Source organism: Clupea harengus, chromosome 15 (genome assembly GCF_900700415.2).
Source record: "Clupea harengus chromosome 15, Ch_v2.0.2, whole genome shotgun sequence".
Lineage (NCBI taxonomy): Eukaryota > Metazoa > Chordata > Actinopteri > Clupeiformes > Clupeidae > Clupea > Clupea harengus.
In genome coordinates this window covers 11,049,755-11,061,967 of record NC_045166.1, presented here as the reverse complement: position 1 = coordinate 11,061,967, position 12,213 = coordinate 11,049,755, and the positions used below count along the sequence as shown (strand labels likewise).

At 44.6% G+C, this 12,213-nt stretch overlaps 1 protein-coding gene across 3 annotated transcripts in view; it reads left to right on the top strand.

Annotated features, from left to right (window-relative positions):
* Positions 1 to 12,213, top strand: part of daam1b (dishevelled associated activator of morphogenesis 1b) — an 82,533-nt gene that overhangs the window by 60,716 nt on the left and 9,604 nt on the right. For 2 of the 3 annotated variants that reach the window (XM_031581867.2, XM_031581868.2), the window contains exons 7-19: positions 414 to 524; positions 636 to 739; positions 834 to 900; positions 1,012 to 1,129; positions 1,980 to 2,118; positions 2,269 to 2,327; positions 2,422 to 2,609; positions 3,084 to 3,386; positions 3,886 to 3,993; positions 5,133 to 5,162; positions 5,712 to 5,809; positions 10,397 to 10,481; positions 11,029 to 11,135. In XM_031581867.2, coding sequence (XP_031437727.1) covers positions 414 to 524; positions 636 to 739; positions 834 to 900; positions 1,012 to 1,129; positions 1,980 to 2,118; positions 2,269 to 2,327; positions 2,422 to 2,609; positions 3,084 to 3,386; positions 3,886 to 3,993; positions 5,133 to 5,162; positions 5,712 to 5,809; positions 10,397 to 10,481; positions 11,029 to 11,135 — 1,517 coding nt within the window. The remainder of the gene's footprint in view (positions 1 to 413; positions 525 to 635; positions 740 to 833; positions 901 to 1,011; positions 1,130 to 1,979; positions 2,119 to 2,268; positions 2,328 to 2,421; positions 2,610 to 3,083; positions 3,387 to 3,885; positions 3,994 to 5,132; positions 5,163 to 5,711; positions 5,810 to 10,396; positions 10,482 to 11,028; positions 11,136 to 12,213) is intronic. The other variant, XM_031581869.2, reaches the window with a different exon arrangement.

Here is a 12,213-nt window from a genome sequence, read left to right as displayed (position 1 = left end):
TAGACAGGAACTTGAAGCATAGAAACTATGTCATAGAGTAGGCTAGAGGAATGAATCGTGCCTAGTCAACAGGGATGGATCATAACTAGAAGGGGGCCTAGCCAGAGCTCTTGCAAATGGTTTTCCTTTGGCTGAAAACAAGTTTGCAACTAATGTGTAAATCTGTATTAAATCCTTTTAGATAGATTGATTCTGTGCCTGCAGGTGAGAGAGTGATGGATAGTGTCTAGGAATGAGCCAGAACTTGATTTAGCATATAATTGCTTTAGCTGAAGGCAAGTTTTAATAATCTGAACACAAAAGTGCCAGCTCTAAGAACATTTTGGGCAGGTGATTCTGTGTCTGATCTGGTCTTATAAGATTTTGATGAATGTGACTGTGGGATGTAAAGTAACACTAATGTCTCTCTTCAGACATTACTAAACGATCTGGACAGGAGCACAGGCCGGTACAGGGACGAGGTCAGCCTCAAAACAGCAATCATGTCCTTCATTAACGCTATTCTCAGCCAAGGAGCAGGGGAGGTAAGCACTATACCTGACCATACTTGCGCCGTATAATTTTATCTTTAGAGCCATCTGTTTCAGTTGCCTTCATGAGTTTCACATTCTGCATTTGGTTTATGTGACCCATAGACGAGCTTGGAATTTAGGGTGCATCTAAGATACGAGTTCCTAATGCTGGGTATCCAACCAATCATTGATAAACTGAGGTCTCACGATAACGCCACGCTAGACAGGTATGGTGATGCTCCCAGTTGACTACCTTGTTCTCGCTGTTAAAACGTTCATATTACTTGTTACTGATTTATCTGTTCCCCCTTTTCATCACAGGCATTTAGATTACTTTGAAATGCTGAGAAATGACGACGAGCTTGCTCTCGCAAGACGTTTCGAGTCGGTAAGTTGAATCCCTTTCTCAGGTCTGAGCCGGTGTTTACATTGTGTGGTTTTTCAGCCTGGGGTTTATATAACATATAAAGTAAATGTTATGTCTGGTGCTGCTCTCCAGGTGCATATAGACACGAAGAGTGCCAGCCAGGTGTTCGACCTCATCCGGAAGAAGATGAACCACACAGACGCGTACCCGCACTTCATGTCTGTGCTGCACCACTGTCTCCTCATGCCTCGTGAGTGACACACACACACACACACACACACACACACACACACACACACACAGACACAGAGACACAAACATGAAAACAGCCCGCCATTCAAAAAAGCCCAAAACACTCAAATAAATACAGTTATGCAAGAACACACACACACACGCACTTGGGTGAGTGTTTGCCTTGACCTCCATCATTAGAAAACAGCAGCTTGACCTCAGCGATCATCCATAGTGTAGTGTTTCCCCCGTCGCTTGCTTCCCTCCACAAACGGCCCGTTGTTCTCTGTCCTCTCCTGTGGAACTGGAGCACAGCTGTATTGGGCTCTTCTACTACGGTCCATGGAGCTGTCTTCACCCCTGTAAATATCTCCTCCTCCACGCAGCTTCAGTAAAACGTTCAGTAATGTAAACTGTTGGCCTCTTTTCTGCTTGTGAAGGAGGCCAAGGTCAGATTTGTAATGCGTCCCCATGAATTGTCCTTTATACTTTGTTGAAACCACAGATTAATTCCTTTGTTTAGTGTAATCTAATCGGCATGGATGAAAATGTTCAAAAAGTTTGAAGTTCGTCTTTCATTTTGGTTGACTTATTTTTTGTGATCAAAGTTTTTATTTCATTTTTATTTTATCAAGTTTTAAAAAGTGGGATGAAAAGTTAATGTATGGGGGGGCAGATGCATCATTCCAAAGAAGCCAGTTTATAATCGATGGAGAAGGTAAAAAAAAAGAATCCCTGTTATTACCACAGTAAAAATACAGGCAGTCATGCAGGCAACATCATGGTTAACTCATCATTTCTGAGGCTCCTCATCTTGCTTTTGAAATACGGGCAGCTATTTGGGATTGACCTTCTTTTGTGCCCTGCAGATAAAAGGAGTGGGAACACTGTGCAGTACTGGCTCCTCCTTGACCGCATCGTCCAGCAGATGGTCCTACAGAATGACAAAGGTCACGACCCCGACGTGACCCCGCTTGAGAACTTCAACGTGAAGAACGTGGTCCGCATGTATGTTCTAAGCCCCTTCATGACTCAGTAATATTTGATTGAAATGGGAGATGATTGCTTGCCCTTACCGTCTAAACAAAAGAGAACCGCACGGCTCCAGACTTTGATGTTACAGCTTCCAACTGTTCTCCCTCCTCTTAACCTTGCCAGGCTTGTAAACGAAAACGAGGTCAAACAGTGGAAGGAGCAGGCGGAGAAAATGCGCAAGGGTGAGGTCTATTATTTTTGGTAATGACAAGTTAATAAATCTCCATTAGAAATGTCATAAACAAGTCCCTAAACTCTACTGACTCCTCTTCTCAGAGCACCACGAGTTACAGCAGAAGCTCGAGAAGAAGGAGCGCGAGTGCGACGCCAAGACTCAAGAGAAGGATGACATGATGCAGACGCTCAACAAGATGAAGGAGAAGTTGGAGAGGGAGAGCAGCGAGCACAAGTCGGTCAAACAGCAATTGTCTGAACTCACGGTCCGGCTACACGAACTCAACACGGTACGCTAACTTTCAGCCAAGAGTGAATTGAAGTCACTGAAAATGGTTGAAGAGAAGGCAGATCAATCCTGAGAGACAGATTTTTGTTTCTCTTTCAACATTTTGATCATTAACCTAGAAATGATATCTCCCTGACCGTTAATTAAGTCAAATATTAATTTTACAGCTGGCACTGCTAGCTACCTGCTAGGATGCTAAAAACATTAACTAGACAGCTGGCCGTATCCAGATCTGCGACGCCCTACCAGACACAAATTCTGTCTCTTTTATGTAATTTTGGTCGTCTGGACAATAAATTGGCCTTAAGTGTGTCATAATCAATTCTGTATAATCAATCACTGCAGGGTGAACAGGGCCTTCTGCCGACATTTAAGGAGATAAATAAAGCTATGTGCTGATTCATATGATTCAGTTTACTTTTTTTCCGCTATTTGACTGTCATGCTCAGTTGAGTCTGTCCTGTCTTTCCTGCAGAGGCAGATTGCCACTGTCCCTGGGGGCCCTCCTCTCATCCCTGGACCTCCAGGTGGACCCCTGCCCCCTCCTCCGCCCCCGATGTCCGCCGGTATGCCCCCACCACCGCCCCCTCCTCCGCCAGGTGGTATGCCACCTCCCCCACCCCCACCCCCAGGTGGGCCCCCACCACCCCCGGGTCGCCCACCTCTCTGTGGAGCTCCGCCGCCCCCTGGGGCGCCCCTGGGACCCGCTTCGAATAAGAAGAACATCCCTCAGCCTTCCAACCCACTCAAGTCCTTCAACTGGTCCAAGCTGGCTGAGGTTAGTGCTTCAGGAATGCTGGGAGTGATAATCTTTTGGGAATACCAAAGCTTGACTGAACTCGATCCTGCTGTGGAGACAATGCCAATCATGTTAAAAGGACCCTGATAGAATGGGTTGACTCCTATAGTGGCAAAACCTAGCAGAAGTTAAGCTTACTTGTAGCACCTTTTTGAAATGGCCAACAGGGCAACAGGCTTCAGAGGGCAGACATGCAATGTTCTTGCATTCAAAGCATTTCTATATATGCTGTCGGAGGATCACCAGAAATGTACTGTTGGAGTTTACAGTGGACCTGTTAAATCAATCTAAAACTGGCTGCTTCATTAACGTAGAACTATGTCAAAAGTGTTGATGATTACCAAGTTGTATTTACTTGTGTCGATTTGCAAGACATTGGTGGTATTGTTTAATGTCTATGTGAGTGGGATCGCTTAAAGCGTTGAGGGACTGGATTAACGAACAGCCCAGTATTCATGTAAAACCTCCACCTCTGCAGAACAAGCTGGAGGGAACGGTGTGGGCAGAGGTTGACGACAACAGAGTTTTCAAGATCCTTGACCTGGTGGACATCGAGAAGACTTTCTCTGCTTACCAGAGACAACAGGTACTGTACCTCTACAGCAGAAGAGGTAAAAGACAATTTCTCTGTCTTTTATCTTCTACTGGTCTCTCTCTCTCTCTCTTTTACCCGTCATTCATCCCTCAATCTCCTCATCTACATCAATATGGGCTGTAACCCATGAACATTATAGACTCACTCATGCATGAAACATGGCACTTTAGGAATGAACGAGGTAGGGGGTATCGTTTAGCCACTAATGCCGTAGTAGGTGCATCACATCTACATAGTATCTGCTACATTCAAATAAGAGTATGTGACCCCCCCCCCCCCAAAAAAAGACTGAAAGCTCTAAATTTAGCCTTAGCGCTGTAAGACATTTCCCCAGATCCTCCCTGATGAACCCTATTTAAATGATATCCTCCTTTTAAAATAAAAGTGTACCAGACGTGAATGAATGAAGGCGGTTGTTTTATGAGAAGTTCATTGGCGAGTTTACTCAGTCTAGCCCGCAGCGCCCGGGCCATGGTATTCCAACCGCCTTGATGTTTGAATAATGCATAATGATCACCATGGTGTCACCGGGGGAAACAGAATGGGCCCTTGTTGGAAAAACAGAGACACGGTGTTCATAGTGCTTGGACAGACACAAGGATGTGTCAGTTTGAAGAGCGCTAATAATAGCTGCATGATTTCAGCCCTGTCAAATAAAGAAAAGGCCATGTTTTTTTTTCCTTTGCATGGGACACCACAATAAACTGCACTTATGCATGATGTATGATGATCATTTGAAAATAACCCAAAAAAACACACTGACCTTTATTGACACGAAACTGCCTGTAATATTTACCATAAGTCTTTAGGTTGTGAACTCACTTTGCATTTGTAAACTACACTAAGTGCTGACCGATGTACTGTTATTAGAACACGAAGCTTGATTGATAATGATAACGCCTAATGCAACCTTGCACGCATCTGCCAAAGTGCACCATCACATTACAGTACCATCAATCTATTACTCTAGAGTCTGCTTGCATAGACCGATACACTTCATCAATCACAACCATTCACCATGATCATTTGGTATGAGCTTGTATTGTGTTTGTTTTTTTGGCTGTATTCACCAAACTGCGCTTCTTTTCTAACGAGTGCTGCATCTCCCTTGCTCCTTGGCTGCGTTTTAGGACTTCTTTATGGTCAATAACAACAGACAGGTGAGTAACGTCACACTCCTCAGACCAACTTTACTAGTGTTTCTCCTTTTGTGCGTCTCGACACATCGTTCACATAATGACGTAGTCTATTTAAAAGTTAGTCGACAACATTCTTTTTCTGTCCTCGCTTTCCAAAAAATGTATTTACCAAAGACAAAAATGTGTCTAGTTTCGTTCTTTGTTTCAACTTTATTTTCACAGCTTTGCAGAGAGCTTGTATTTATTTGAGTGTATGAAAATATTTTCCTTCTCCATGTCAGAAATATTGGCGTTCTTGTTATCTTAGTAGTGGGATGAAAGTATCTCCTCAGATCCCGGTAGTCCCTAACATTGGAACTACTAAGCTCTCAGCTCACTTCACTCTGTGTTTTGATGATTTTTTTCTCAATCGCTCTCTCTCTCTCTCCTGTATTTTTGTGTTCAACATTCGTTCTGTTCAGAGCCATGTGGTGTGTTCAGTGTAGGCTTTCTTCTCCTCAGCCATGAGCTCATTTAATAACAAAATGAGGAAAACGCCAGAAGTGTCAATCTCTGTTTTCTTTTCCACAGAAAGAACTGGAGGACGACTCCCTGAACTTAAAAAAAGTCAAGGAGCTGTCTGTTATTGATGGCCGCCGGGCACAGAACTGCAACATCCTATTGTCCCGGTGAGTTCGGTTGGCTCCTTTACTCATTGCATTCGAATGACTATGGGCTATCTAATCTCAGTGCGTGTCCTTTTGCCCTCTGTCGCTGCTCTGCCGTCAGTAGGTGTAGGCTCGTCATCTCTCGTTTCATCAGCCAAATGGAGAGGTTTCCTTCCCCTGTACGTTTTAACCTCGAAAGCATCGAGGCTCCAATGATGAAATGCCCCATCGCACAAGAAAATCCCTCTTTGCCATAACTCTTGGCTGGAGGAGGAAGTAGTTTTTCTTCCCTTGACAAAAAATTGGTTGCCCCTGCCAAGATATTAAATGTTTAAATCGAGAGCGACCGGCGGCTAGTGTTTCCTGTTTAAAACTGAATCTGGCCTGCCGAGATAAACCCGGCAGTCGTTCCCAATGCTTTGTGTCACAGAGTAGCGCTCCTTTGTGGTCTGGCCACTTTGATGGATCTCTTAAACAGCTGCCTGTGGCCGACGAGGCAGAAAAAAATATGGACAAAAAGAAGCTCTGTGAGAATTTTAGCAGGCCTCAGATGGACGATGTTTTCATAAAACAGATTAATGTTATGCAGGGTGTGGCGTTACAGCCTTCGGGGGCATTGGTTTGTACAGGTGCGAGCTTGGTATTGGACTTGGAGATTGAGCTAGCATAAGAGTTTGTGTGTTTCTCGTCTCGTCTGGTGCTTAGCACTTAGATTTCTTGACATAATCCCACGGTGTAGGATGGGTATATTTGGTCTGAGCTGTAGACAAGAATGGAGAGAGAGAGAGAAATCAGATTCAGTATTTAGATTTTGAGGACAGTGTTGGGTTTTTGGTGAGGAGAAGTAAAATCTGTGATCTGAATCTTTCTTTTTTTGGTTGATTTGGTGCCACCGCGGTCCATTCCAGATTTATGACTGTGCTCTAATTGATTGTGGCTTGGCGTTGTCATCAAGCCGCAGATTTACACACACAGCGAGGTTAATTCCACCCGACACGGACGACATGAAACAAACCAAAATGGCACGGCGCCTCCCCTGGTGGGCAATTAAGTGGGTTTTTGGGGGGGTGGGGAAGGGGATGAGAACGTGACGCCACATCAAGAACGCTAATCTGACGGCTGGAAGGGAGAGAGGGAGAGAGGGAGAACCTACTCCACACACTGACCACACAGGGTCTGCTGGCCCTCAGAGTGCAGCGATTGGCCCCGATGGGTGCGTTTGCCTGCTCTATTTTTGGACACCTAACTGCTTCTCATTCTCATAAGTGCCAGTGTGAAAGGCATGGAAGCATGGGTAGTGGGTGAGGCATGGCCTGGCCTGGCTGCAGGAGCTATGCTTTGTTATTATAGGCCCTCTTGCTACTGGGCTCTAACTGGTAGATTCATGGCCCATGGCACAAGCCTCAGGGTTTTTTCCTCTGTCGTAAAAACCCTAGTTGCTCTTGTGGTGTGGAGAAATCGTGGTCTGACAGCAAAGAAAGTATTTTAAAGCACATACAGACCTTGTTATAAAAAAAAATAGTTGTTTCGTCTTCATAATCGTACTGATGGACACATATGGAAGGCACAGCATTTTAACGGCCCTTTTAGCCCTCTGGCCCTTCCCATCTCGGCTAATGGCTTTTATCGGCTTTGCAGAGGCCCAAATGTTGGGTAAGTGGCCTGGTGGCTCCCGTGCCATTCTCCCAGGGACCACCCATCGTGAGGCCTGAAGGGGCTCAGAACAAAGTGCCCCTACACCTAGCTTCATGTTAAAAGATGTCATTAGGCCTGGATCTCCACAGAGTAGGCATGTTTTATAGAGCAGCTGCTGTGCCATAAAAGATCACTCACACACTTCCCAAAAGATCACTCGCACTGACCCGGATGGAAGATCCATAATGTGTTTTCAACTCCATAACAGTAATAGTAGTGTGGAGGTTAATGGAACCGTCCACTTATAACTAGGGATGCACCGATACCACTTTTTTACAAACCGATACGAGTACTAGTATGTTTATTTGTGTACTTGCCGATACCGAGTACCGATACTTCTTAGATTTGGTCTCCATGAAAGTGCAATTCATTTGGAGGCAGATTTTATTTTATCCTCTGCAGATTATGTCAAGCCTATAGTACAAAATTAACAGAAGGCTATCCCAAGCCACAAATAAACAGAGCTTTCTGGTTTTAACACACAAAAAAAGCCTTCAAACAGACAATATCATCACATTAGACAAAATGCAAATATAACCAGATAAAGGCAATTCAATTTGCTGCATAGTTAACAACACAGTCTGCTTAACAAAAAGTGAACAGAACTATTACTGGATTAACACAAGAGCACATTTCAGTTACAAAAGGATCAGAAGAATCTCCTGCTCAAGTACACAAACAATCACTTAACCTATGTGGCACAGTCTTTCTCTCTACCTCTCTCTCTCTGTGTGCGTGCGCGTTTTTTTCTTTTGCAAGACGTCAGTTAAGATTGGTTGCTTCGGTCTTGCGCCACTAGCATCAGTGAACTCTGTGTACTTAGCACTATGGTGCGTCTTCAGATGTTTAATCAAATTGCTTGTGTTAAACAGAGTACTTTCCTTTCCGCCCCTCGACACCGTAGCAGTGCAGATCTTACACTGTGCCTTACTCCCGTCGTCGTCATTTATCTTAAAATGAGCCCAAATCACCGTTAAGGCAGCACAACGGAATTGCTAATCGCTAACGAGATGCTAGCAGCTAAATTTAGCGAAACCTGTATACTGAAATACTTTGACACTATGACAAACTTTCCTAACACAGTCAAACATCAAGCAAATGCAACACAAGACGGCAAATAAGCTACTTACTAGTCTGGCAGAGAATGGTAGGACAGGTAGGACAATAAATCACATTTTGTGTCAGCATAGCCCGGCCAGTTTGATGCAGTGAAATACTGATGAGTGGTATCGGTGCTTGGTATCGGCAATTCAACAACGAGTACGAGTATTTTAACGAAGTATCGGCACCGATACCGATACTGGTATCGGTATCGGTGCATCCCTACTTATAACCGGTTCGATATGCTTAATAGATATCTATTATACATTGTAGGCATATCTATTTTTATTAGGTGGGATTTATGTGAGATTTATTCTCCCCCCCCCCCCCCCCCCATCTGTTTGATAGACATTAAGAACTGGATAACAGCAGACCAAATGCACATCAACTATAATATCCTTGATGTCCATTAACTACTAATTTATTTTTTCAAGTACGCCTGGATATCTTAAACACACCATAAAGGAAATTGGTTCAAAGTATGTTCATGATGTGAAAGCCGCTGCTCATAAATGCTGAAATGAAACCCAGGCTCACGGTCGTTAGTGGTTTTCGACAGAGGAGTCTTCTGGTTTCTCCTGCCCAGTGCACTGTCAAGCAACCATTGAGGAGGTGGACTCAAAGATTACCACTGCCAGTAATGTAATTACCAAAAGCCGTGCGTGGTTTTTTGGACATGAACAAACTTGGTAATTCGGAGAAGCGATAAAACTTGGCATTTCACTTGTTAAATTTAAAAAAAGGTAGCACACCTGCAAAGCATGTTATTAGCAAGTCGTCTGCGGCCTCCATAAAAGCGCATGCCCATTTGGCCTTGATTTTCCTCGTTATTTGCCTTTAATTCCAGCTCAGTTTTGAAATCTGCGTTGTTTTAAGCGGCGAGGTGATTGTGTTGTGCGCTGTTTGGCGCCACCTGAGCAGGCCTCTTCCTCTGACATGGAAAGTACTCTGGCCCCATTCCCCCTCGTCCTGCTCCGACTTCTCACTCCACCTACCCACTCCCCGTCTCCAGTCCTCCCTGCTCTTTCTCTCCGCTGGCAGCCAAACCGAGAGAACTCTCCTGGAGCCAAGCGAGCGAGGCCTGTCAGGCACCTGTTCCCCTCTGGCTCTCGCCTGCCTCCCACAACGCCTCCTCTGTCACGCAGCCTTTCAGCGCGCTGTCGTCTCCAGTAGTTTGAGGGTGGATTGAGGAGAGGGCATGCTCAGGTTAAGCCTTTTCAGGTTGCCTTGGCCGCTTCACCCAACGTGGCTTTCCAGGTCTGCGGAGGCCATCACCTCTATTCTCGTTTCGGGACATTTTTCTTCTCTGTGAATTGTCTCATGTCTCATTTAAGTCTCATTTAGATCTCATTTTTGTCTAATGTAGGAAGCGATTACGGTGCCTAACCTTCAGCCTCACCAAATAATGAAGCTTATAAAGTAGAATGAGTCAGAGTTCGCCGTCCCAGTGGTGAGCAGCAGAGCCAGCAGCGCAGTCCTTGTCCTGAACAGGCCTTTGGACCCTTGACATACACAGGCCCGGACATCTCATTTGGGGAGTGTTAGTCATTATTTATACCGGGGAGCAGTCTATTCGCGTCCATTGCCAGAAGAGGCATATTTTTCTCATAATTTCTCAGCTGAAGCAGGGAAGAGATTTGCGGTAGTTATTCTGCATCTGTGCATAGGAAGCACAACTTCTTTTATTTGGCAGTTGATTTCTGGAGGAGCTTGGCGTAAGTTTTGTACAACTCAAAGCAACTCCGTCTGGATTCAGCATTATGGAACAGCATTATCTAGTTACAGAGAGCAACCGATTCGTCTGTGTTCCAGGTTGAAGTTGTCGAACGAGGAGATTAAGAGAGCCATCATGACCATGGACGAGCAGGAGGATCTGCCCAAGGACATGCTAGAGCAGGTGGGTCATTTGTTTGCCCGGGGGCAGCCGTCTCTGATGGAGGTGTATAGGATTACATAGACCTCCTCTGTGCTCACCCTGGCCAGAGAGTACTGTGACTCCAGGTGCAGCCCTGGCGCTGGTTGTAGACGAAGCCTGACTAGCCAATATGCTGAGTGTTGTTCTTTTTTTCACTTCACGTTTTGTTTTAACCTTTTTTGCGGAAACCAGTCAAGTCAAGTATGGTTTGTGGAGAACTGGGAACTGGCACTTGTTTTCTTACCTACAGTGCTGGTGTTTCAGACATGATCTGCCTAACCTGTTATTTTGGTAGATCTAATCTATATATATATATATATATATATATATATATATATATATACACACACACACACACACACACCCACACACACACACACACACTTTCAACCTTCGACAGATTAGATCTACCAAAATAACAGCTTCGTCAGTGTTTCTCTATTCTTTTTTTTTTACACATTTCATTTGATGCTGTGTTTTACATGCAGAGAAATCTGTTGTCAATACTGTTTTTCCCCCCCCCGATCAGATGCTGAAGTTTGTCCCGGAGAAGAGTGACGTGGACCTGCTGGAGGAGCACAAACACGAGCTGGACCGCATGGCCAAGGCTGACCGCTTCCTCTACGAGATGAGCAGGTAAACTGGGATTGAGGAGGACTTCTCACTACGGCACAACTCCAAGTACAGTGCAGTTGAAAACCGTCCTCATTTAAATGTGTTCAGAAAAAAAAACATCTTTATCCCCCTGGAGCTTGAGGTCATCCTTTAAGAATTCACTAACCACACAAACATCAAAGATGGCAATTTCATCTGCAAGTCAATCTGCCCTTGTTTTCATCTAGGCTGTTCGTTTTTCTTAGTCATGAGTCATTGTTTTAGGGGTGAATGCAGAGCACAACAGTGTGAATAAATAGTCCTGTCTTTACTCTTACTAGTGGTAGTGCCAGGGCAGTTGTCTTCTTGGACATTTCACTTCTGGTCAGTGGTGTAGTGGTAAAAAAAAAAAAAGAAAAGGTGAATAAACTATAAATGTCCCCAGACACACCCTTACACATCTTTAACAGATAGATGAGCAGTGTGGTGTGCTGTTGTAGGCCTAACGCAGTGAACAAATGTGTATAGTTTTTACTCTTAACTGCCTAAATTACATAATGACAAGTGAGCAAACAATCAAAGAACAGTGAGTAAATGCTGTTTTGTAATTAAAAAGGTGCCTAAACGGCATTTACTCTCATTTACCCTCCACTTACACCCCTGGTTCTGTTCCATCCCCAGCCTAGATTCACACTAAATCGTGGGTGTTTTGGAACAACAAACTCCCCTTGTTTACGCACTTGCTGGCCTTGAGATAGTCATTTCATTGGGGTGTGGAACTGGAAGAGAGTGCGAGTGCAAGATCCACTTAGACCACCCACGACTCTAAAAGTCTTTCATCGGTCTTAGCGTCCTGGGCTCTGCGCTACGTCTGCAGTGCTCATCTGAGTATCACATTCCCCCCGGCACAAGCTTAAGGGGGTGGGAGGAGATTGCGTCAAATCTTCCCAAAGGTGTTTATCTGCTCGGCACAGAGACTCTGGGCCGTATCAATATTTGCGGAACGAGAAGGTCTCGCCGTCACAAACAAACCTGAAGCAACAGAGCACTCAGCTTTCAGTCAGTGGAGATTCACAGATGTTGTGGAAATGGTTTATTCATAGTTTATTTTGTATTATTT